The sequence below is a fragment of the Aphis gossypii genome, chromosome 1 (genome assembly GCF_020184175.1).
Source record: "Aphis gossypii isolate Hap1 chromosome 1, ASM2018417v2, whole genome shotgun sequence".
Taxonomy (NCBI): domain Eukaryota; kingdom Metazoa; phylum Arthropoda; class Insecta; order Hemiptera; family Aphididae; genus Aphis; species Aphis gossypii.
Window position 1 is genome coordinate 39,566,072 of NC_065530.1, and position 26,049 is coordinate 39,592,120.

The following is a 26,049-nucleotide window of genomic DNA, read 5'->3' on the forward strand; positions in this document are numbered from 1 at the left end:
ACGGGATCTTTACTAATTATACCTAAACTTAAAACTAATAATGCACTTTATCGTTTGAACATTATTAATTATTTCAAATCACAAGATTTATACCTATAAGTGGGAACTGGATAACCTTGCGCTGGACACAACATATCTACATTTTGTAACAACCTTGACTTGAAAGATTCTGCCATCATTGGAAATTTAGGTGTTGTCGAACTTACTGGTTCTATTTTTTTTAAGGAAAATTTAAGTAAGGTTTTTATAATGCTTTACCCACCTTGAAATTGGTACAGGGTACCCTTGTGAAGGACAAAGCAGAACAAATGAACTATAATGTTGAATTTTAAATCCTTGAATATTTGTTGTTGACGAGAATTTTGGAGCAATACTAGTAATAGGATCTAAATTAAAATAAAATGTAAGACTATATAATATATAGCATGGTAATGATAAATTTTTACAATTATTGTAAAGATACATTGAATCTTTGCTATATAATATTCATAGTTTAAAATTTAAATACATTTAACTGGTTTTCCTAACCTTACCAATGTGTTTTAATAAGTTTATTCTATTCAAATGCTAGTCCTTACCTGTATGTTGGTACTGGATGACTTTGAGCAGAACAAGTTAACACAAGACTTTGTCCTGATCTGAACTGATAACTCTTACCAGTTTCCAAAGAAGCAAATTTTGGAGATGAACTACCGACGGGGTCTAAGAAGTGATAAAGTATTTTCTAATATCATGATAACAGAAAAATGAAACTTTAATTGAACCAACATTTTATTTGATTTAATATTTTACACGGCTAACTTATGCTTTAATGTGTCGCAGGGGTACCCTATCCCAACATTCAGGCTTCATTTTCAAACACACATTTTTCAGTAAACAAGTTTCTGTATATTTTGATAGAACAAAATATATCATACTTCTTCATACACAATACAAATATTCAAATATTATTATTTTAAATAAATAAAATGTTATAAAATTATTATTTAATGACTTAAGAATAACTGGTTAAACTAAAAAATATGTGTTTGAGTACATTATTAATTAAAAAATATAAAATTAAAAAAGTAATTTTTAATTAGATCAATGATGCATTTAATATAAAAATAAAAATATGTTAAAACATTTTTGTTTTTAATAAAATATCATATTTATTAATAATCATTAACGATTAATGATTGATAAATGCAACAATGATCTTATTATAAATTATTGTACCAAATAGCTAAATTAAAATTCTTTAAAAACCAATAAATATTAAATACTTAATAATAATCAAAAATATATAATATTATAAAATAGTTTATAATTCAATTATTTTATCATTAAAAATACTATTTTTTATAATCACCTTTAACTTATAAACTTAAGAAAGAATAATAATTTAGCTATTGACATTTACACTAAGAAAAGTATATTGGTAAACTATATTGAATAGATCAGTGTTTTTTTAACCATTGTGTCATTAGATACGTTTAAATCTGTCCAAAGGTATATTCAATGATAAGTAACACAAAATGTATAGACATTTTTGATATAATTTACAAAAATTAATAATTAGGTATTTGATATAATTTATAAAATGATTAAAAATAAGTTATCTTATCATTAATTTTTTTTAAAATATTTTTTTTTTTGTTATTAGATTCTTAATAGAGTGAAGAATGTATTGATTTTACAATGATGTGTGTTTTGTGTGCTTGTGTGTTGTGTACACCACAACTTATCGAAATAATGCTTCAATTTAAATTCGAAGGGGATTTCCTATGGCAAATTGAATAGGTATCCTTGAATCTTGATGTATTATAGAAGTCAAAAGTAAGAATTTTCACGAAGTTTACAAAAAATTTTTAAGATTTTTTTATATGGTTGTAACCCAAAACCCAGTGACTGTATATACTTGAAATTTTCACATTTTTTTATATTAGCATTATATATTATATGGTTAATTTTTCAAAATATTCTGGTTTTTTGAGCTATTTATAGATAACTGAAATTTTCGATTTTTATGTGTTTTTTTTTTTTGAAATGTCAATAAAAAAATTTTGAAAATTTAATACAAGGTTTCTTATAAGTTGTTCTTATTGCGTCTTAAGTTAAATTTTTTACGAAATATCTCAAAATCATGAAAATGTACAAGTATAATTCATAGTTGAAAATTCATATAATTTTTTTTATTTATATCTAAGGTTCTGCATTTTAAATGTTTACGAAAATGCGTAATAATAACAATTTATCCTCGAACAATTTTAAATATTTGTAATTATTTAAAAAGTATAAGTCGTATATAGGTACTTAAAAATTTTACCAGTTATTTATATTGGAATTTTCTTTATATAATTTAATTTTAAAAATAATTCACTTATTTTGAGGCTATTTATTGGCATTTGAAATGTCCGTTTTTTTAATAAATGTAAATAAAATTTTATACAAAGGAAAATATATTTAAGCTAACAAATCATCTCTGTTCGAAACCGTTTTTTGGATACAATGTCGTATAACCTATCAATACCTATCATTGCATTCAAAATTAACAAATCCATTATAGTGACCTTTTTTACGTCCAAGCTCCACTTGATATCTATTATACAGCAGTGTTTTTTTAATTTTACATTATTAATTAAAATGAAATATTAAACATAATTCTCAGTTTTTATTGTATGTCACAAAATAAAAAATACTTCAATAGTGTGTCATAATAATATAAATGTTAAAAGACACTGGAATAGATAAAATCAAATGTAGAAACACTAGAAAAATTGTATCAATGCTTAGTAGAAGTAATTTTGTTTAACAACTTCAGGTAGAGTATTTAATATAAATCAAGAATAAAAATGTTTAACATGAAATTTAAAAAAATAATAAATTCAAGTAGGAAATTTATTTTAAAAACTTTTAAATTTAAGTTTAATAATATTAAAAATAATTAGGTTTTACTATTATAACATTTTAATTAAAAAACTTTTGGATTTAAAATATTTAACTATATACAATGTTTATTACCAATATACTTTTCAGTGAATAAATAAATAATCATATAAAATTATATTTTACTAACCTGTAATAACTAATCTTCCTTTAGTAGCACTAAGTCTTGTTTCTCCAGTTAATCTATGTTTAGTTCGGCATTGATAAGACTTAGTTCCATCTTCTGGTGTTACGTCACGAATATGCAATTCTCCAGAAGGTAAAACCAAATATTTACCATCTTGAAAATTAAAAATTAATTAAAATTAGAACTGATTTGTAGACATTTATTTTGCAGTAGCTTAAGAAAAAGTATAAATGAGATTTCAAACAATTTAAAAAAATTATAAAATTTTAAGGTAAACAATTTTGAATTGTTATCAAAATATATATATATATTTTTAAAGTTAATAATTATTAATGATAATGAAATCTCATATAATCGATGCCAAATGAAAAAAATATTTTATTAAGAAAGTGCAACAATTAACAATTTTCATTTTTTAGGGTACCATAAACAGGTAAATTAAAAAAGTTATTTTATACAAATTAAAATTAGAAATTATGATAAAAGAAAACAATAAATTGTTTCATTTAAAATGTAACTATATGATAGTTAAGTTAGCACCATTCAGAGCAATAAAAAGCTATTAAGATACAATCGTATAGTTATGAAATAAAACATCTATTCTAGATAGCTGGAAATATTTTCTAAACAATAGCAGCATTAAATGTTTTTTTCAATAAAAGTAAGTAATTTAAAAAAAAGTAAAATAATACATTTAAAAAATGCATGTTTTCCTTAAAAAATATACAAAGCTGCTGCTGCATAGACATAGTTCTCATATACCTAAGAAATTTTGTTTTCATAACTGTAACGACCTAAATGGTTTTTTACTATATGAATTGGTATTTTAGTGAAATTTGCTACATGTGGCACCATCTTAATATTAACACACTAATAATGTATGGAGTTCAAAAATGTATTATAGGTACAATAGGTACGTATTAAATTTTAAGTTAAATATAATTTCGCATCGATTATTCTCATTTAAAAGCAAAAGCAATGAACAACTGAACAATAATTGAAACTTTGTATTAAAATTGTATTAAATTAACAAGAAAAAAATGAAAAAAGATATTAATTAATAATTAAACCATATTAAAATGTAAAATTATTATATTTAAAGTTTATACTAAACACAAAGTATCAAAATGTTCAGTGTTCACTAACTACGTAACACATTCATTCATCACATTCATCCAGGATTCAAAGGAACATCAAGAAAAGTGATAAAAATATTGGGAAACAAAAAAGGAAAACCGCAACGTACCCTTGTCTTATTTGTTTTAGAAAAAAATCCGAATCTTTAAAAAAAATATTTGGACCTAGTTATAAAACTTTAGAGCAATAAGAATATTTTTCTATTTCAATACCATAAGCATGATTTGCATTAATTGAATACTCATCGCCATCATCTGAAGTCCAACTAGATACAAACACATAATCGGCAACAAAACTAGGGATGTGACATTTCAATAAAGCAGTATTTCCACGAAGAACAGATTCATCCATTACATTAACAGTGTAAAGTTGATTGACCACTAAAAAGAGACAACAATTCAGAATAAACAGTGAGAAAAATGTTGATAAATATGATGAAATTTATTTGATATCAATGTGTGGTAAAGAATATCAGCGAGAAGTATATTACAATAATTTAAGCGCATTATAATTTTATGAAGTTTTCATTGATGAAAATATATATTTTATAAATTAAAAAAATATGGGACAAGAATAAAAAGGAAAATTATGTTAATGTACATATTTGATTTCATAAAATCTACAATAAGAGGCATTAATACCAAAGTTTTTATCGGATGATATAAAATATTTGTTTCCGATAGTATCTTCCCAAGAAATAACAGAAACATAATCAGCAACAAATGATGGAACAATACACTTAAAAATTGCAGTATTACCCTTGATGACAAACATATCATACAAAACTGCTTCATAATATTGATTTACAGCTGAAATCAACCAATTGAATAATACAATATCTACATTTAAGTAGATACATAATCGAAATATAGTTATTAGAAACAGTGTGTTATGAAACAAACTGAAATTTTTAAAATATGATTATAAAATTTTTTTTTAAAATCAAGACATGTCGTATAGAATATACTAAATATCTTGGTTAGAATACAAAATATATATTATTAAAAAAATTGAAAATACAACAAAACTAATAAGAAATTAGAATTCTTTTGTGGTAATTAGAAATAGACAGGAAGTATCAATCTATATCATACGCAAGCAATACGACATATTTATACAAATAAACAATCGATTTTTATCGTTCATCATAGAATCGAAAATAACTACCATTATTTGTATTTGGAGTAAAATAGATTTCACCGTTAGTAGATTCCCATGAATCGACATAAACATAGTCAGATACAAATGAGGGTACGGAACATTTGAAAATAGCTGTATTTCCTCTAATTACAAACATGTCATAAACTTGAGCTTCATAATACTGACTCACAACTGAAAAATATTTATTAAGAATAATATATAAATGTTGAACTTATGGTTTTAAGAAAACTGATTCATTCGTTCAGGATAATAGATGGAAAATAATTTACATTTTTTCAAATAAAATTTAAATCATATAGGTATTCCAAAATGTAAAAACTAGGTATTGACAACACAAACCCTTGGAGAGTTGATTAATATTGAACGATTCTCCAGACTCAGACACCCATTCTATAATTTCGAGAAAATCTCCAACAAAACTGGGTACTATGCATTTTAATATTGCTGTATTTCCTTTGAGTACAAACTCATCATTAACCCGAAGCTGATATGATTGTTCCACAACTAAATGCATACTTAATATTAATCGTACTAATTATTTTATTATTATAATTCTCAAAATTATATATTTAAATATATTATAATCTATACTAATATATAGAGATATTAAATTGGATAGGAACAATAATATTAAATTCAAAATCATTCATATTTCTATTATACAATTAACATCGAGTCTAAAAATGTATTGTACCCTGTTTATCTACATTTGTTCCGATATTGTTTCCACTATCGTCCACCCATCCTAACACTTGAATAAAATCAGCTACAAAACTTGGAACCAGGCATTTCAAAACGACAGAATTTCCTAACAGCACATATTCGTCAATAACTCTAGTTTGATAAAGTTGATTTACCACTGCATATATACATAAAAAAAAAAAATTATAAACAGGCTTTTTAGCAGAATAATAATAATATAGGTAGATTTGTAGTTTCTTCGGCACACGATTTAAAAAATCTCTAGACAGGATACAAATAAATACATAGCAGACTTAAGTATATAACAATATATTTCAACAGACTACTTTGCATTGTACCATAATCATTATCGTGGTAATACGATTTTCCAGTGGAGTCTATCCAGTGAGTGACCGAAACAAAATCGGCAACGAAACTCGGTATTTCGCATTTCATAATGATACTATTACCTCTGATGACATACTCGTTATCAGCCTCAACTTCATACGACTGATGAACAACTGACAAAAATATAATGTACGTTCATGATTAACACACGCATTAACAATTATTAGACAAATTGATTTTAAAATTCATCGCGAAAATAGAGAAAAAATGCTTCAACTATGTATAAATTATAATTTTTCATACTTAATATTGCATATAATTATGTATGGATTTTAGTTAGGATACTTAGACAAACATTTAAAATAGGTAATAATCCTCATTATGTTACATAATCTTACAATTATTATTGTTATTTGTATTAAATATCGTATGAACAGTAAAAGTAGTGTCATTGTCGGCTATCCAAGCGTCCACTGAAACAAAATCGGCAACGAAACTCGGTATTTCGCATTTCATAATGATACTATTACCTCTGATGACATACTCGTTATCAGCCTCAACTTCATACGACTGATGAACAACTGACAAAAATATAATGTACGTTCATGATTAACACACGCATTAACAATTATTAGACAAATTGATTTTAAAATTCATCGCGAAAATAGAGAAAAAATGCTTCAACTATGTATAAATTATAATTTTTCATACTTAATATTGCATATAATTATGTATGGATTTTAGTTAGGATACTTAGACAAACATTTAAAATAGGTAATAATCCTCATTATGTTACATAATCTTACAATTATTATTGTTATTTGTATTAAATATCGTATGAACAGTAAAAGTAGTGTCATTGTCGGCTATCCAAGCGTCCACTGAAACAAAATCGGCAACAAAACTGGGGATTTTGCATTTAACTATCGCGGTATTACCACGTATCACATACTCATTTTCGGCTTCAGTGACATAATTTTGAATTACCACTGTAAAATAATTAATACTTTTGCAAGATAATCGAAAAATAATTGTGCCAACATAAAAACTATCTATTCAACGATGATGATGTATTTTGGATGATATAAAAGGATTATAATAATACAGTCATTTAAAAAAAACATTATTTTTTTTAAGATTTTTCATTGATAATTTGTTTACTTTCAGTTGAATCTCTAGTATACGTTTGACCTTCACTTGTTACCCAAGATTCGACAGTAATAAAATCAGCTACAAACGACGGCACGCTACATTTTAGTATAGCTGAATTTCCTCGTATTACATATTCTGTAGGCATCAATTCGGACTCATAGTTCTGATTTACAACTATTTTTAAAAGCAATGAAGTATAAATATAAAAAATAAAATAAAATAAAAGAGAACCTAAATAGAAAGCCGACGGATTTCAACATGTAAGGAGTTTTAATATACATCAGGACGCATTACACTAATTAAATACTATGTCCAACAATTTCTGTGTACCATATCTATCACTTAAATAACGGTATTCTTGACCATCAGAAGACATCCAAGATTCAATTGAAACAAAATCTGTTACAAAACTAGGTACTTTACATTTAATCACTGCAGTGTTACCAAGTATTACATATTCATCTTCGGCTCCAGTAATATAATTTTGTAATACAACTATAAAAATAAAAAACTTAAGCCTATCAAATATCATTATGCGATTAAAAGTAAAGTAGTATAAAATAATAATAATAGAAATAATCAATATTATTTTATCGATCATTTTTATTTTTATTTTTACTCCTGATAAAAATATAACTTTCCATCATATTAAAACACACAAAAACTTTACTTAGGCAACCTTATCTACACAACGACAAACGAGCATTTCAAAAATAATATTATTTAAATGTATACAACACATTTATTTTCTTGTTAATTATTTAAAAAAATAAATAAGTAGTATAATATTGCTATGTTTTAAAAAGTATACTTGTCGAATTAAAAATTAAAAAACAAAAGGCATGTTTTAAATCTTTATATTACGTTAGAGGAATTGACGGAGTTAGTGTGTATAGTCAATTGGCTATCAAAAATCATGACCTACCATAAATGTCATTCAAATTACGATATTCTTGGCCATCAGAGGATATCCAAGAATATACAGTAACAAAATCTGCTACAAATGAAGGAATAGTGCATTTCAATATAGCTGTATTACCACGTATTACATACTCCGTTATCACCTCTGAAGCATACATCTGGTTAACAACTTAAGAGAAAATAAATCGATTAAACGTAAAGAAATAAGTTAAAAACATATAAATTAAAAATAATTGCAATGAAAATACGTTAAATAATTTAATATTATATTTTGTTCTAAACTTTTTGAATAAAGATTTAAATAATAAAACTTCGAAATGCATAATAACTTAAAAGTAACCGATATTTTCTCTAGAAATAATGAACATTTTTATATTTGTCACAAAGGTACGTTTATAGCCTTTTTAGGGATATGATTTTAAAATAATCTTATGTGATTTATAAATGCTTCTGGATTTTTTTTAATAAAAATACCTTGGGCATAATTATGATTAAATGTATACTCGTTTTCTGTATTATCATTCCATGATAAAACTGTTACAAAATCGGCTACAAACGATGGTATACTGCATTTTATAACAGCTGAATTACCTCTGATCACATGTTCATTATTTACTTCTACCAAATAATTTTGCGTGACCACTGATCATAAAAAAATATAATAATAATAATATCCATATATAGATTTTAATCGAAACATTAACTTAGACAGTAAAATATTAAGAGATTAAAAATTTGCGTGTAAATTACCAATGAGGGAATTTATATTAAGTGTTTGTTCAGTATATTGTGAAAAACAAAGAATGATAACCTGGAGTACGATGGGAGTGAAAGATTTAGTAGTCGTACAATAATTTAAATTGAATGACACATATTCTCTTTATATACATTATACACATATGGTCTAATTTGCAAATACCATCATGAGTAGATTGGGTTGACATAGAGGGGAACACATTTCCGGCATCGTCTTGCCACGATATAACAGACACAAAATCGGCAATGAAAGGCGGTATACCACATTTTAATATTACAGAATTGCCTCTAATGACATACTCCAAGCCAACATCACTTCTGTATGGTTCTTGTATCACTAAAATAATTCTTATTTATTTTATAAATAAGCAAGTAAATATTATAATCACTTAACAAGTAATTATTAAAATCTTCATTAGGTACTAAATAGTGTGTAATATAACTTAACTTACAATTTAAAAAATTTAAGAGTTATGGGATTTTGAAAAGGATTAAAAATTATAACTCAAACCATTATTATTTGGATTTAAAACCTTTTGTACCATAATCGGTTTCTCCGTTTTCATTGATGTAGTAATTATTACCAGCGTCATCGATCCAAGAAATTACATTAACAAAATCTGCTACAAAAGGCGGGATACTGCATTTGAATAATAACGAGTTTCCCCTGATCACATATTCTGGACTAACATCACTTCTATACGGTTCTCCGATAACTAAGAGTATTTATTTTATAAACAAACCATTAATAAACGGATAGAAAAAGAAATTTTTCACACTTAAAATACTAGGATGTACCTAGGTATCAATAATCATCCACTATAATAACCATTAAACAAAATACCATCATTATTATTTAATAAGTTTACGGGTTTTTCTTCAATTAATGGTGGTTCATATATATTGCCACGATTATCCTGCCAAGAAACAATAGTCACGAAATCTGCGATAAATGGTGGTATGCTACACTTTAATACAACTGAATTACCGCGTATTACGTATTCATTGTTTACTTCACTTCTGTAAGGTTCTTATATAACTAAATAGACAATACAATATTATGAAGGAGTTACGTATAAATAAAAGAATTTGACTTTAATAGGATTTTATTAAAAATGCGTTAGGAGTCTCCATGTCATACTATATAATATATGGCCATGAACATAAAATACCATAATCTATTCCAGGATAAAAATTGTCACCCTTATCAGTACTCCATGATAATACAATAACAAAATCGGCGACAAATGATGGAATACCACATTTCATTATTACCGAATTGCCTTTTATCACTGGCTCTTTATTTACGTCAACTTCATAATATTGACTTACAGCTATAGCAAAATAAATAATTAAGACACCGTACACACAAACATAATAATTTAACTTTATGGTCATATTATTAGGTGTAGTTGAATGAAAGATTAGATAGGAAACACTGGAAATTTCAATTATAAAACCAATTTTAATTAGATTTAAATAATGCACACCACCAAATATAATACCATTTTTATTGCCTGGATAATATACATCGCCATTATCAGTATGCCATGATACAACGGTTAAGAAGTCTGCGACATACGACGGTGTTTCACATTTTATAATCACAGAATTTCCACGAATTGCGTAAGCTTTATTTACATCAGTGTCATAAAACTGTGTAACAACTAGAAGAAACAGTATATGAGTCTGTACTTTGTAGGTAATAGATATTATTTATTTTTAAACATATAGGGGTGAACAATTTGAAACGTGTTTAGATAGTGTAAAAATATACATTTAAGTGGCCATTCATGTTTATTAATCTGGGTACTTGACACATTTATGAAGTAGGTATGTTGCCGTATATTTATATACTGAAATCTAGAGCATATTGTACACAGTATAAATCATTAAATGTACGTTAAAATCGACTGCAACTTTGTAAAATGTACTCAAAATTTGGACAAAAATCTAGGAAGAACACATTCGAACTTTTAACACACTAATCTTCCTACCGTAATCAGATCCTAGAATATATTCCGAATCTTCGGTAATCCACGATATAACATGTACAAAGTCAGATACATACGAAGGAACTTGACATTTCATTACAGCTGAATTGCCTTTAATAGCAAATTCTTTAATTACATCGATTTCGTAATTTTGTGCGACAACTAACAATATCAAACATTCATATTATTATAATAGCCATTATAATAACCAATAAATAAAATATTTAAAAAAAAAAAACCAATAGTTAGGTACCTATATATTATCGGCTGTAAATAAAAAGTCATATTAGTATTAAACAAGGCTTAATATACTATTATAATATTATCAAACATACATTTATAACAATATTAATACATATTACGAATAAATAATATTTTATTTATTTATTAGCATTTTAAAAGTTATAACATCTACCTATAGATTTTCGACTAAAAATACATTTTAAGTATTACAAATAAACTTATTAAGTTATAATTATAAATAATAATATTAAAGTTTCTGTCTCCATGTATGAACTATATCAACTGGTCAAAGAAAAAAGCATCATGATATAGAATATTACTTGAGACATAGATATTGTTTGGTGGGTGGGTCAATTGGTAAAAAATTATGAATATAATTTTGCTTTGCGGGTATACAATTATTAATAACATATTTTTAAGATTTTATGAAATTGCTCCATTAACTTAATTTATATGGCCTGTATTTAATTAATATTTGTTTTAAACCCATAAAATCACATACTTGTACTGAATTCTATACCACCAGTGAATACACTTACAAAGAAAGTACAACGTAATAAATTTCGATTTCGAACATTCACTGGTTTTGATATACATTAATTATTAACCTATAACTATAATTTAAATTTTATTTGGTTTTAAACGACCCAATGAGAGTTATTTATTATTATATATATTGTTGTTTAGAACTAAAAAAATTTATTTTTGTTTTTGTTTCTAGAAGCCATCTAGCTTTTTTAGTCCCCAATAACTATATGCTAAAATTATAATATTCATATTATTTAATTACATTTTTCGAGCTAAAACGTTGAGAAAATACAACACGCTGTCTTATCCATTTACAGATATATATATATATATAGGTTAATGTTAATTTATCTTATAAATTATACTTGGTTTATTTACTTTTTAAGAACACTAAATGTGTTGAAAATAACTCTGTGAATAGTTGTTTTGGAAATGTTCCCAATTCCAGAAAACAAAAAAATAATTCATATTCATTAAACTCTCGAAATATTAAGTAAATATTTTCTAACTTCAAAAATTAATATTTAATACATTAACTGTAACAAAGGTTTAAGTGTTTTAAAATAAATAATAAAAATAGATACTTAATAATAGATAAGGACAAAATACTAAATTAAAAATGTAGAATTTACATTGTTTATAATATGTACATAACACATACTATGTTTCAATTTGATACTTAGTAATAATAAATTTATATTTTTATTATCCTTAAAAAATATTTATTTTAAATGTTCTCCTACTTACATTAAATACGTATTTAATAATCTCATACCAATAACAAAAAATAATTATATTTAAACCAGCAGCTGAATATTACATTTGTTCGTACTAATGGATTAATTAAAAAAAAGTGAATTTTAAAACTACCTATTACATTTTTTGAATTAACTTACAAATTATTCTGCATAATATATTTTAAATTCAGCATTTTTTAGGTAAGTATATGCAGTTATTAAATACTTTATTGCTGCGATACACTTATTTTATTAAATCATTTTATTTTAAATCCATTATTTAATTAATAACAAATAATACAAATTATGTTATTTAAAAAATAAAATTCAGTTACATACCAGCTCTGACATTTACATCCCTAGAATGTATTACCCCGACACGATTTTTAGCCATACAAATATAAACTTGTGCATGCACTTCTTGCTTATAATCTTCTGCTCGAAAAGGTGGAAATACCAAATTTCCATCTCCTTTGACCTAAACAAATATTAGAACATTATTTAAAACCAAAAACATACCATTTTAAAAATTGTATAAAATAAGTAGATACTTAGAGCGGCTTAAGTTGGGTAATATCAGTAACCCGCAGGGTTTATGAGACTACCTCGGAGGCAACATTTCTAAGATTAGTCAATAGATAGTAGGTAATAGTAATAGAGAGCCTAGATGATAATAATAATAATTAATAATAAATTATTATTATTAGATATTGTTTAAACTCTCTAGATAGTAGATAGTTACATACTGTACATAACTAATTTTGTTTGAGTTTTTACTACTTTTTTAAAAAAAAAAAAAAACATAAACAACTATATACCTCTTCCTACGTTGTTCGGATTTTTATTCCTAAATATCTTGATGGTATTGATACTTTATTAAAAGTTCTACATAATCAGATCGGATAAATGCATAAATCGATTTATTGACCATCGTAAACTAGCACATAAAACGTTAAAAAACGTTAACTAATAAATCTTGTTTAAGTTCAGATAAACTATCCATTATTATTTATTACCAACTACTATTACTATAAGTACCTAGTGTTGAAAACCATACTGAACAGTTGTATAATATTCGTTTCGTTAAGAATTTAAAATTTGATGTTTAAAAATATATTTAAGATTTTAAAAAAATGTATATTTTTTATTTATAGAACTTAATTATGTGAAAATTTAGTTGATAATGAAAAAGAATCAGAGAACTTATGCTGCCTTATGCAGTATGCTTATGGGCCACCTGGACCCAAACGCTTATTAGTTATTACATTGTGATTTTTATATCATCACTAATTATTTAAGTATCTATTAAAAAAGTATTTATAGAAACTTAAAAATGCAATTTATTTTTGACACGAATATATTACAGCTAGGTGCCAGAAATTATTTAGTTATCTTATGTAATTTTGCTACTAAAGTACTTAATTGCTTCACATACAAAAAAAACCATAAAAGTCTAAAAAACATTTCCATTTCCTTCTATGTCATCCTATTAAACCAAACTACAAAAGTGAGGTGTGTCTGGAGTCCACTGACAATTTTACTTTAACATTTTTGAAGTTACTGATTGTAGGTATTATACATTTTATAAATTATTATAGAATAAGAATTCTTACTTGTCGTAAACCAGGTACGTCTCCAACAGCAGTACCATCAGCACGTATCCAAATAATTTCAGGCCTAGGACTACCTCTAGCAGTACATTCGACAATAGCTCCGGTAGTATTTGAAAAATCCACTCGGTTTTCTGGTTCTTTGATAAACATGGGTCCCATGGTAGTATCATCTTCACACAAGACTATACAAAAACAAAAAATATGTAAGTTATTAGTTTTGTGTAATAGTTTGCTTTCGATTGTAGACAACACAATAATATTAAAACTGTAGGCGTATAATTTTAAATAAGTACCTAATTCAGTTTTAATTGTTTTAAATTTATTTAAATAATTAAATTAAATTTATATAAAATAATTTAGATGATAAAAAATTCCAGAGTAAAAACTTAAAAAAAATTATAAGTATTTTAGTAAATAGACTGACAGCTGTATAATAATTAATAATCAACTTAAAATAAATGATAAAAATTTAAGTTTGTTGTATTGTATTACCGTATCTTAGCCTTCATGACTTAAATTTATTTGCTAATGCTTTTAAGTATTGCAATTTTGAAATTGCATTCGTGTTTAATTTTTTAAATTAAATTATCAATAAAATTTGTTTTATTTTTTGTGGCTGTCCTAATAATTTTGGTTTCCATTTTTGATGATTTGTATTACAGTATCTAACTGCATTGATTTAAATACATACAACAATTTGTAAATATGAGGGGGAGTTGATAAAAAAATAGAATTATATTTACTGTAAAATGATTCACAAGCGTTAGTACCGTTAGACCTTTGTGCAATAGATGCCACTTAAGCCCATATTTTCAGTGGAAAAAATTAATATTTTTGAACATTAAGGAAAGCGATATAATCGATAGTACCTACATGTAAGACTATCGATAATCTAAGTATGGTTAGGAGGCAATTCGAGTAGACTGTTTGGGTATACTTGAATTGTCTACAAAACACCCGGAGGCAATTCGACTGAAAAAAGGTTACCTACCTAAATTTGGAAGGCAATTCGAGTGTCGCCACTGTTATATTGAAGTTAATTTTTTTTTTTAAAAATGATAATATTCAATGAGATATCACGAAAGTTAAGAAGTTAGAAATGCTTTACAAGAAAAAAACTCATACATAATACCATAATTGTCAGTACAATGGAATCTTTTGATATAATTTATGTACTATAGATTACTTTTAATATGCCTTTATTATGTTCTTCGATTTAATTTATAAGAAGGAAGTTAAAACTTAAACTATAATTTTATAATATCATTTTATCACAGTTAAGTTTATTAAATTGTTTTTAAATACTTTAATATATTATGATATAATAATACCTTTAGTTTAGTTCACCTACAAATTATTTATTATTTTATAAATATTGCCTTTAAAACTATTCAAGGAATTATTAGGAAACACACTATAACAATATATTGTATAGGTAGTATAATTTATAGTAGTAAAAATACTTTGAATCATACCCATGGTACCTACTAGATGTTACAATAGATGTTAAAGTTCGTGTTTACAAAAAAACCTAATTTAAAATTTACTGATTTATAAATAACCGATTATGTTAAGTACATAAAATTAGTAATTACCTAGACAATAAGAAAAAAATTTAATTTAAAATTTTGTGAAACAGAAAAAAAATTATATTTAATATTTTATGACCTATTATAAAATAACAATTAATACTTGTCTTAAGAATGTGTATATATATTATATATTTAATAAACTATATAATAAGTAATGGCTATACACATTAACGTATAATAATAAAACTATAACAAATACTTAAAAACAAAAATAAAAAATCATATCGTAGAACTATTATATAACCGGTCATAATTGAATTGAATTATTATTTTATTTTATTTCATTTATGAACACATGTTCTCTGTATGAGGTAACAAATACATACAAATAACACGTGTTTTAAATACAAATAAACTTCACTTATTCAGATGATGATATTATTGGCATTTAATTTTTAAACTAATTACAATTATTTAAGACTCCGTACTTCGTATTTTAAATACCTAAGTTGTAGACAAACGAGATAGGAATTTTCTATAAATAAACAGCATTGCTCAATGGTAGGTATCATACTATCATATATATATATATATATGTATATTAGGATAAATCTTCAAAAATAAGGATACTTAAATAAATGTCAAGTAAATTTAGTTTTAAAAACTAACCGAACAAGTTTAAAATAAATTGAATATATAGTTACTTATAATAAAATAGATTTACACTAGAACCAATTTTAGTTTAAATCATACTTAATTTATATAATTTTACACACTAATTTCATTAACATATTTTTATTATTAAATTAGTTGTATATTATATACCTACTCATTTACTTTATATTTTTAAATTAATATTATCAAACAAATTTAGAAAAATATAAATAATATTGTATAATTATAATATCTCATTATAATTTTTATAATTACTTATATATATTTTTATATTTTTTAAATATGAAATACATGTCATACATATTGGGTATTGTACCTACTATTATTTCAAATAATAAAGTCGATAAAATAACTGAATTAAATATATTGTTTCATCTAATATCTCAAAGTTATGTGGGTATTATTTAATAATTTTCAAGGTTGTACTAATATATATGAAACATGTTTAATGTATTATGTGAAAGAGTAAGTGTAAGTGAACGGTATAAACCAAATATTAATGGATATAGTATATTACCTTAAGAAATATATTCTATAATCTATAACCTATATATTGTTAGGAGGAAAAAAATTAAAAATTATTGATAACGCAAACGTTTTTAAAATATATTTCATAAAAACATAAGCAAAATATATATAAATATTATATATACATTATACATGTACCTAAAATATTATAAATTATAATTATCTATTCAATAGTTTCATAGAATATTAAAATTTAATTACTACTTTTAAACCTATATGAATATTTTAGATGTTATGTTTATTATTATAATGTATAAATGTAGTCTCTGGATAATTACGAAAGGATTATAAAATATTGTTTTGTAAAATTAGACTGTGACACCTGGTACTTATTACTTCAAGATTAAATTTAAAATATAGATGGATAGATAAATAATTGTTATCTTGAATTAAAAGTTTATCGATACTTTGTATTAAAATTATTATTTGTATGTATCTATTTTAACTATTAAATAGTTATACACAGTAAATATAAAGTATACAAATGAATATCAATAATTATTTGAAATAATTTAATTGAACAGTGAACACTGTTTTTAAATTTTAGTAAATATTAATTAATTTGCAGCACATTATTCGTACAAACATAAAATGTGTAACTAAATTTAATAATTTAATATAATTTAGGTACTTTGTGTTCAATACACTTATTAGCCAAACGAGCGACAAATTAAAGTGCACAATGAAGACGAATTAAATGACAACGCGCTCAGCATTGACCTCAACACTGCGCTGTTCCCACGAAACAATTTCTATACATAAGCGACACTCACATACTCACATGCACATTTGATCACTGCCAAGTCATGTTCGTAGTTTTTCAAAAAAAATTCGTATTTTTTGGTATTTTGAAATGTGTATAACCACATGCAACTAAACCGAGTCAGGTGGGAAAAACATAACAGGTAGAAATATTATTTTACTGCGATTTTCTGTAGCAAGATCTTATATAGGTGTATGAGCCACATGAGTGTGTTATGTTCATACACCGAAAAAAGAACACCTGGCTAACGCTCGGTTCTCGTCATGTATAGTATACTGTGGTAGAACGTGTGTGTGGGTCACCTAACCATTCGAGTACTGGCAGCTGCAAAGCACTACAACATCTGTCATGGTTTCAATCTCAATATGTTTATAACTCGGTTTATAATCACTGATGTAAAGGAAACTATCGAAGAGAATAATATTTTTTTTCTCTACCATGGTCAATAAAAAAATATGCTTAGCACCTATATTTTTAGATAAATTTTCTTTGAAAAATGTAATAGTTAAGGAAACAAATTAATGAGATGAAATACATCTAAAAATATATGATGTAATATATAAATGAACATAAATTACCTATATGACTACTACATAAGGATACACAATACATATTATAGGTATACCTACTAATAAATACTAAATACATACAAAAGACATTTTAATTATTTAACATAATATATTAAATAACTTATGTCCATATTTTCTAGTATTTAATATGTGTTAAAAAACCCTTATGTATCCTTATATATAGAACCTATAATAAAATATTATATTATATTCAAAAATGGGATAGTTTTTGGTAGCAAATTATATTTAGTTAAAATTTTCGGAGGTTAAAAATAAAATAAACAAAAATTAATTAATTTAAAATAGTGATTTTTATGTAAATACAATTTTTAACAAAATCAATTATGTTTTTTTTTTTGAAACTCAAAAACCAATAAGCGTAGAAGGTACTTTAATTTTTCGCTAAATGTTTATATTACTGGTTTTTTATTTACAAAATATTTCGACTACTTTTGAGCTGTTTATAGACTTGCGAAATTTTCATTTGTTTTAATTTTTTTTTCAAGTAGGTAATGTCGATTAAAAATATTCATAAAAGTAAGGTAAAAGTGCTTGAAAATTGAATACAAATCTCCTCATAAGTTGTTAATTAATAATAAATTAAAAAATATCAAAAATCTATAGTCACGAAATTTTTTAAAAGCGTTTAAAGTTAGGATTTATACAAAACTCGTCAAAATCGCAAAAATAAAACTAAAAACTAAAAAACTATGTTTTGTACTTAAAACTTTATAAAAACTCATATTTTTACATCTAAGTTTTGAAGATATATACAAGATTTTACATGAGTAGATTCCTCAATTCATATTAAAACCATACAATTTAAAAAATACATATTTATAATTTTTTATAGACATTTTATGTTCAAATTTGGACGAATTTATTTATTTAAACTATGAATAACAATGTTAATTATCTTTTTATAATTTAAAAATATTGCATTACTGGGAAATTAAAATGTTTACGTACCTATATAATATTATTATGAATTTTTCTATATACAATGACATTCTTACTTGATTAATTTAAAAAAATTATCTATTCATGTTTTACAGTATTTATAGAAAGAAGTTATTAAATTTTAAGTTATATAAGTTGATATAGTATGTAAGTTAAAAATATTTATTATTATACCTATAATATTTAAATACTAATAATATAATAAATACAATATTTTCTTAGATACCTATTATTTAAAAAAATAATTATCAACCTATTATTTGTAATACTAGAATTAATAAAAAAATTAATTTAATAGCTCCATCAAAAAACATATCATGAATAAATATACTTAGCGACAAAGGTTGACAAATCTCCATTCATAAAAATGTTTTTCGTATATTTACAATATTATATTATATTATTGAATTAAAATTTCACCCACCTATAACAGTAACCCATTCGACACATAAAGTACAACAGTGCAGTACCCCTTGCCTATATTTACAGAAATAATTCAATATCTAAAAACAAAATGATGTTATTGTAACAAAAACGAGACAAGTTTTACTTCTCGATAAAAAATTTAGACAAACAAGGTTTGGCGTATGCCCGCGAGTAACCACGGAGTCTCATTTTAATCGCTCGAAAAGTCCAGTAACTTTGGTTTAGGTTAGCGCCATGGGCGCCCATTGGGAGGGGCAAGATAGGGCACTTGCTCCCCCTGGATAAAAAATATTAAAAACTTGTAACTCAATAAATATTACCATAATATAATTATTATCTTTACATTTGAGAATTTTTTATTTTGACCCCCCCCCCTAAAATTTTACTGATGGGTGCCCGTGGTTAGCGCTATTGTAGTTTAAGGTATAATATCAATTAAACTTCAAAGCTTTTTGTTTTACATTAAATTATTTTAAGTTATTAAATATTATGTTATCATTATTTGGTTGATTCTGTAATATATAATACATACGAGTACATCATAATTTAATAAGCTTAAATCATTCTATTGAGAGGTTCAGAGGTGTATATATGACTTACTAATAAGGATAAATCTTCTTTTTTTTTTTTGATTAATATACCATTACACCGTATTAAATTAAAAAATATAAATATAAATTTGATCTACTGCAATAGTAATACAAGTGTGCAAAAGAACAAATTAACGTTGTTTGTGGCCTTCTGTTACAGTAAGCTGCTTTATATTATGATGCTTACCTTATCAGTTATCACACTAATAAGAAAGATTTTACAACGATATTATGTACCTATCATTTTAAGTCGATATCTTTTGAAGTGTTGATATATAATATCAAAATCACATCATATATAGTAGTATGTTTAATTTTTTTTAATTCTTAATTTTAAAAAATGCTACCAAGTAATACATTTTAATATTGTATTTAATTTTATACTTCACTTATTATAATAATTACATTTTAACGTTTAGAGATGTAAAATACATATCTCAAGTATTTCATTTTAGCCTATATTTAAATATCATAAATGACGAGAACTATACATTAGTGTATTACTATCGTATAAGAAATTACAAATGTCTGACTCACAGACTCATTTCTCCTCCCCCAGAATATCCATTGTTCTATCAAATTTGAAAGTCAAATTGTAACATGGACGTCGTCATAACTAATTATTGTTATTATTTAAATGTACGTGGACGACGATATTTTGTTGGTAAAACCATTCTAAGAACAATAAACCAAATGATTACATGAAACGCGGTCGAGCATAACATAATTTATGATTTAAATGTTGAACACCGTTATAAACGAAAGGGTTTAAATCGAGGTTTAAATCTTTTTACTATATTTAAAATTTTAAAATTAACGTTAACGTAAACTAGACCTATATCTCCTTCTATAACTTACTTTATTTGAAATATAATGTAGGAATTACTATAGGTACCTATACTACCTACTAATCGTTTGTTTACGTAGTTATAAAGTAGGTAATGTAAGCGGTAAACTGGTAACTAACTACGCTGTGTATTATGTTACACCACATAAACATGATCGATCTGTTATTTGGGCGGATGCTGTTTCACGGACAAAGTTCTTTCAGTTAAGTGTTTTTTCCCTCCAAAATGCGCTTGCGTAAAGTGCACAGTTTGTTTACATACATTTCTCGGTATAACACCTACTGTATATTATATAGATGTATAAAATGTATAACTAGTCATCGTAACATTTCTTTGGTTGTAGTGGTTATACTCCAAAATTATCTATATATTAATTTATTTATGAAAGAAAGTAGTTATTCTTTTTTATTGAACTTGATATTTGTTTAGATATTATTTAGTTTTAACTATAGGGGATAGAGGTATAGGTAGGTACTAGGTATATGGTTTAACACGATGTTAGCTAATAAAAAATTATAATTAAAAATACCAAGTTCATAATATATTTGAAAAATATTATACTTAAACGTAAATAACTATTGTGCAAAAGTAAACTGGGCATAAATGTCTACTACTAAAATTTTACATAGTACGTACACTATATATATATATATATATATATATATATATTATACATACATACATATTATACTTCAAAAATTTATTATCACGACAGATAATAGAATCTCAATTTTATATAATATACGAATAGGTACAAGGTTCTAACACTAATCTTAATAAAAATATAGTCGTTCAAATTATCAATGAAGACCTAATAATAATATACAATACTGAATAGACTTTTAAGATAAATAATATGTAACAAATAAAAACTAAATAAATAATAAATAATAATACATCAAATTGCATAGTGTCTTACCTATAGTATTAAATTTGAAAGCAATAATAATGATAAATCGTTAAGTATTCAAAAAAAAAAAAAGAAATAATAATACTGCGTAGTGCAAAACTAGGTTTAAAATAGTGAGACATAATATTTATCAGGAATATTTCGACGGTTGACAGTATAGTTTTCTAAGTTCCCTTAGTAACCTATGCTACAATTAGAGAGAATAAACTTAATAAATAAATAAATAAATGTTTATACACTCATTTGTATTATTCAAATAAATATCAATAATTAAGGTGCATAGTAACTTAAAACTTTGCATATAAAAGAGGTATGTAAAAAGTAAAATGAGATCTTACCTATATTAAATTAATATACAATAAATAATAGGTAAAATAAAATGTAGTAATGAAAACTACAATGAGTTTCTGAATAAAGTTTATTAAGGAACGTTTACGAATACAAAATTAATAAAATATTTGTATATTCAGAGTATACATCGTGTTTTTATTTTTCATACCTATATACATTGTATAAGGAAAAAAACAATAGATTCTATTCGTCATTTATAGAAACTTTTATTATGAATATTTTTTATGAGCTTTCAATTAAAAATGAGCATAACTAATGAAATGTAAAATAATCTTAGTAATTTTGTATTATGAATACAAAAATATCCAATACATTTATCGTTCCTCTTAGACTGAGGCAATTCATGACAATTTCCGTCGAGTTTCGTCTGCTACATTTTCCGTAGGTATTCTAAATTAACAAACTTAGATTAGAATACCTATACACGGAAATTATGAATTGAAAAAATTGGGTGAAGTTCTTTTTCTCATTAAAAAATATTTATATGTACTACTTCGAATAATTATATCTTATTAATTAAATATATGAATTATCATTTAAATATTTAAGTACGCGCATTTTTTTTTACACTTTTGGACAGTGGCAAATCTAGGTTTTTTTCAGGGGGAGCAACATTTATCATATTAATTTTGTAAACACAATATTTAGAATTTGATGTTAGGCCTCACAAATATTCTAAAACTTAAATCCACCAATGCTATTACGTACCCTTTATAATTTTTTTTTCCAATTCAAAAGATTTTCTATTGATTTTAAATGGAACAAGGTTAAACAGATAAAGGAACTTATCTGATAAGTAAAACAAACGAGATGGAATACAAAGTGAGAAGGTTATTAGTATTTACGTATAGTCTATAATGGCCAATACGTTGAGGACGAAACACTACAGAAAAGCCCAGACTCGATAATATTATGATTAATCCTTAAAATATTTCCATTTAATTTAATTAATAAATTATTTAAATTAATATTTATTCATTAGGTTCTAAGGTTTTTATTAAACATTTATTTACCATTTACGTATCAATTGCAATTACTAGTAAAAACCTTCCACATTGGTGGATCAAAATAATTTTAATTGTAAATTAATATGGGTATTACACACGTTGAATAATTTTATTATAACACTGTGTATAAGCTGGAAAATATATCCCGGATATGCAACGACATCCGTCCGCAAAGGAAATATGAGATACCATTCGGATTCCGTGTCGACTATACTCCTCGTTTGTTATTTAAAAATAATCAAATACCTCACCAGAAATAGTTGGAAATTAAAAACAGATTCACACGGTTTAATAAATAATTATTTAATTACAATATTGTATAATATTAGAAACGACGGTTTATAGTTCGGGCACGTGCAGAATCAGAAATTTTCTCGGCGTAAAGGACACTGCTGTTGAGTGCTCGGAGTATTGTTTGGACGGCAACAGGATTTCATTGGTCGCTATGGCAACACAGAAGGCCCAATGAACCCGCATGTGCTGCCAGACAGGGTTGTAGAACGAGTAGAAGGTGCAGTTACGTTAAAAGCGTAGATCGATGAGAGGGATACATATACGTAACACTACTATTAAAAAATTATTTTTGACATTATACGCATTTTCCTTTTCATTTTAACCATAAACCAATAATCCAAAATTATTGTGAATATTGACGCTAAATAATTTCATTTCCAGAAAATGTTTGGAAATTTGAAATTTGATTATTTAGGTACACTTATATATATATTTTTTTTTTTTTTGTAAACGACGCATCATTATAATAAAAAAAAATATTTATTTTATTAGACAACATTAATTAATTATAATTTATAACTGCCTCACAATCATGTTAATATGTATTTTAAGCTATAATTTAATAATGCTATTATATACGACTAACAATTATGTGATATATTGTCCAGTAATTATATAATTATATAATTCAATAAATCCAATTATTCGTGAATTATGATTCATCTAATTTATCAGTTAAAATGGTTAAATGAAACTTGTTTAATACCAGACATAATGACTGGAGTAATATCAGTCTTGAACATTTAGAATATCAGGTTAGTATTTTATGAATCCGATTGTCTATATGCGGAAAAAAATTTAAACAATAAAAAACGAAATTAATTATTATATCTGTTTGAATTAAATATGTTAACAGAAACATGTTTCTCATTCAAAAATCTAATAAAAATAATTTTATATTAATAATTATTCGATGTAAATAAAATTAATAATATCATCTAAAGTATGGGCAATCGAGTTGATACTCTATATTTTAACCAATATTTGCATTACTATCATAATCCATATTTTCTATTTAAGTATCAACAATCATCAGTAAATTCATATTGAAATATTTAATCCATTACGTATTTTGAATGTGTACAATTTAAAAAAATTATAACTTGCATTTCTTAGTTATGATTACCTAAAGTATTTTTAAAAATAAAGCCCAAGACATTTTTATAGCTTTTATATTATTTTGGTTAATGAAGAAGGACGTGTTTTTATTGCGAGTATTTTTAGATTGACATTCTTAAATAATAATAGGAATAAGAACTATAACTACCTATATATTATTTATTAAGAATCGGTCCATTTCAAAAATACATATATTTGTACTATTTATAATAGGTATATACTTGTAATTCACTTTTTATTTTTAATATTAAAGGTATTTATAATATAAATTGATCACCTATCAGAAAAATTATTCTTATATTTTAAAATCAAATTCATTAATATAATGTAAATAAATATAATAAATGAATAACATAGTTATCCTAACATTTAGTTACGACTAGAAATGATATATTATTACACTTTTAAAAATATACATACCTATTTAAATAATTTACAAAAACTATTTAAGTACATATATAGATATAGTCTTGTATTAATTATTATTGTATCTATAAGATAATAATATATTATAATATTACACCGGATTTCATAATTTAAACACGCAATTTCCTTTGAAATAGTTATTTTTAAAAAGCCTAAGTATGCAGAAGCAGATGTGAAATAATTTGATTATTAACCATTGGTAATCCTTATTAGATAAATGTTAAAAAACGCAGCTTGATAATTTATTACTTAATGTGTAGTCATAGTTATATTCGATGTTGTATTTTAATGTTTGCAGTTTAAGAATCTTTAAAATATTAAATTTTAATCATAAGACCCGAATCATAGAGATCATAGCAAAGTAGCAAACTATGATAAATAGTAGGGATGTCATAAAAATAAATATGATTGTTATTATAATATATTATGTTTCTTGGAAATCATGAACGGTATCATATTATTATTTAATAACTGGAATAATTAAGTTTTTGCTATAATTCATATAATAGTACGAGATGCATACATTGTTATAAAACTACTGAATGAAATATGAATTAAACCCTCGATTAAACCATATTTATCCGATAATCGGATTCCGATTCATAATACAATAATATGCTATAATAAACCTTTCGATAATCGATATAATATTTTTAATTATATTGAATTATATTCTTTAAAAATGAATAAATATTAAATAGATAATTAAACAGTTTTTTTTATCA

At 24.7% G+C, this 26,049-nt stretch overlaps 1 protein-coding gene across 50 annotated transcripts in view; it reads right to left on the reverse strand.

Moving 5' to 3' along the window:
- LOC114124814 (cell adhesion molecule Dscam2) overlaps positions 1-26,049 on the reverse strand; it is a 65,243-nt gene that overhangs the window by 38,087 nt on the left and 1,107 nt on the right. For 10 of the 50 annotated variants that reach the window (XM_050198116.1, XM_050198095.1, XM_050198078.1 and 7 more), the window contains exons 2-5: positions 14,327-14,508; positions 13,053-13,191; positions 8,460-8,624; positions 3,059-3,208 (exon numbers count right to left, since the gene is read on the reverse strand). In XM_050198116.1, coding sequence (XP_050054073.1) covers positions 3,059-3,208; positions 8,460-8,624; positions 13,053-13,191; positions 14,327-14,508 — 636 coding nt within the window. Of the gene's footprint in view, positions 1-93; positions 212-262; positions 387-578; positions 703-3,058; positions 3,209-4,404; positions 4,573-6,047; positions 6,213-6,393; positions 6,556-7,188; positions 7,372-7,543; positions 7,709-7,864; positions 8,030-8,459; positions 8,625-10,383; positions 10,546-10,716; positions 10,879-13,052; positions 13,192-14,326; positions 14,509-26,049 lie in introns of all 50 variants that reach the window. The other 40 variants (XM_050198081.1, XM_050198114.1, XM_050198084.1 and 37 more) reach the window with 16 other exon arrangements.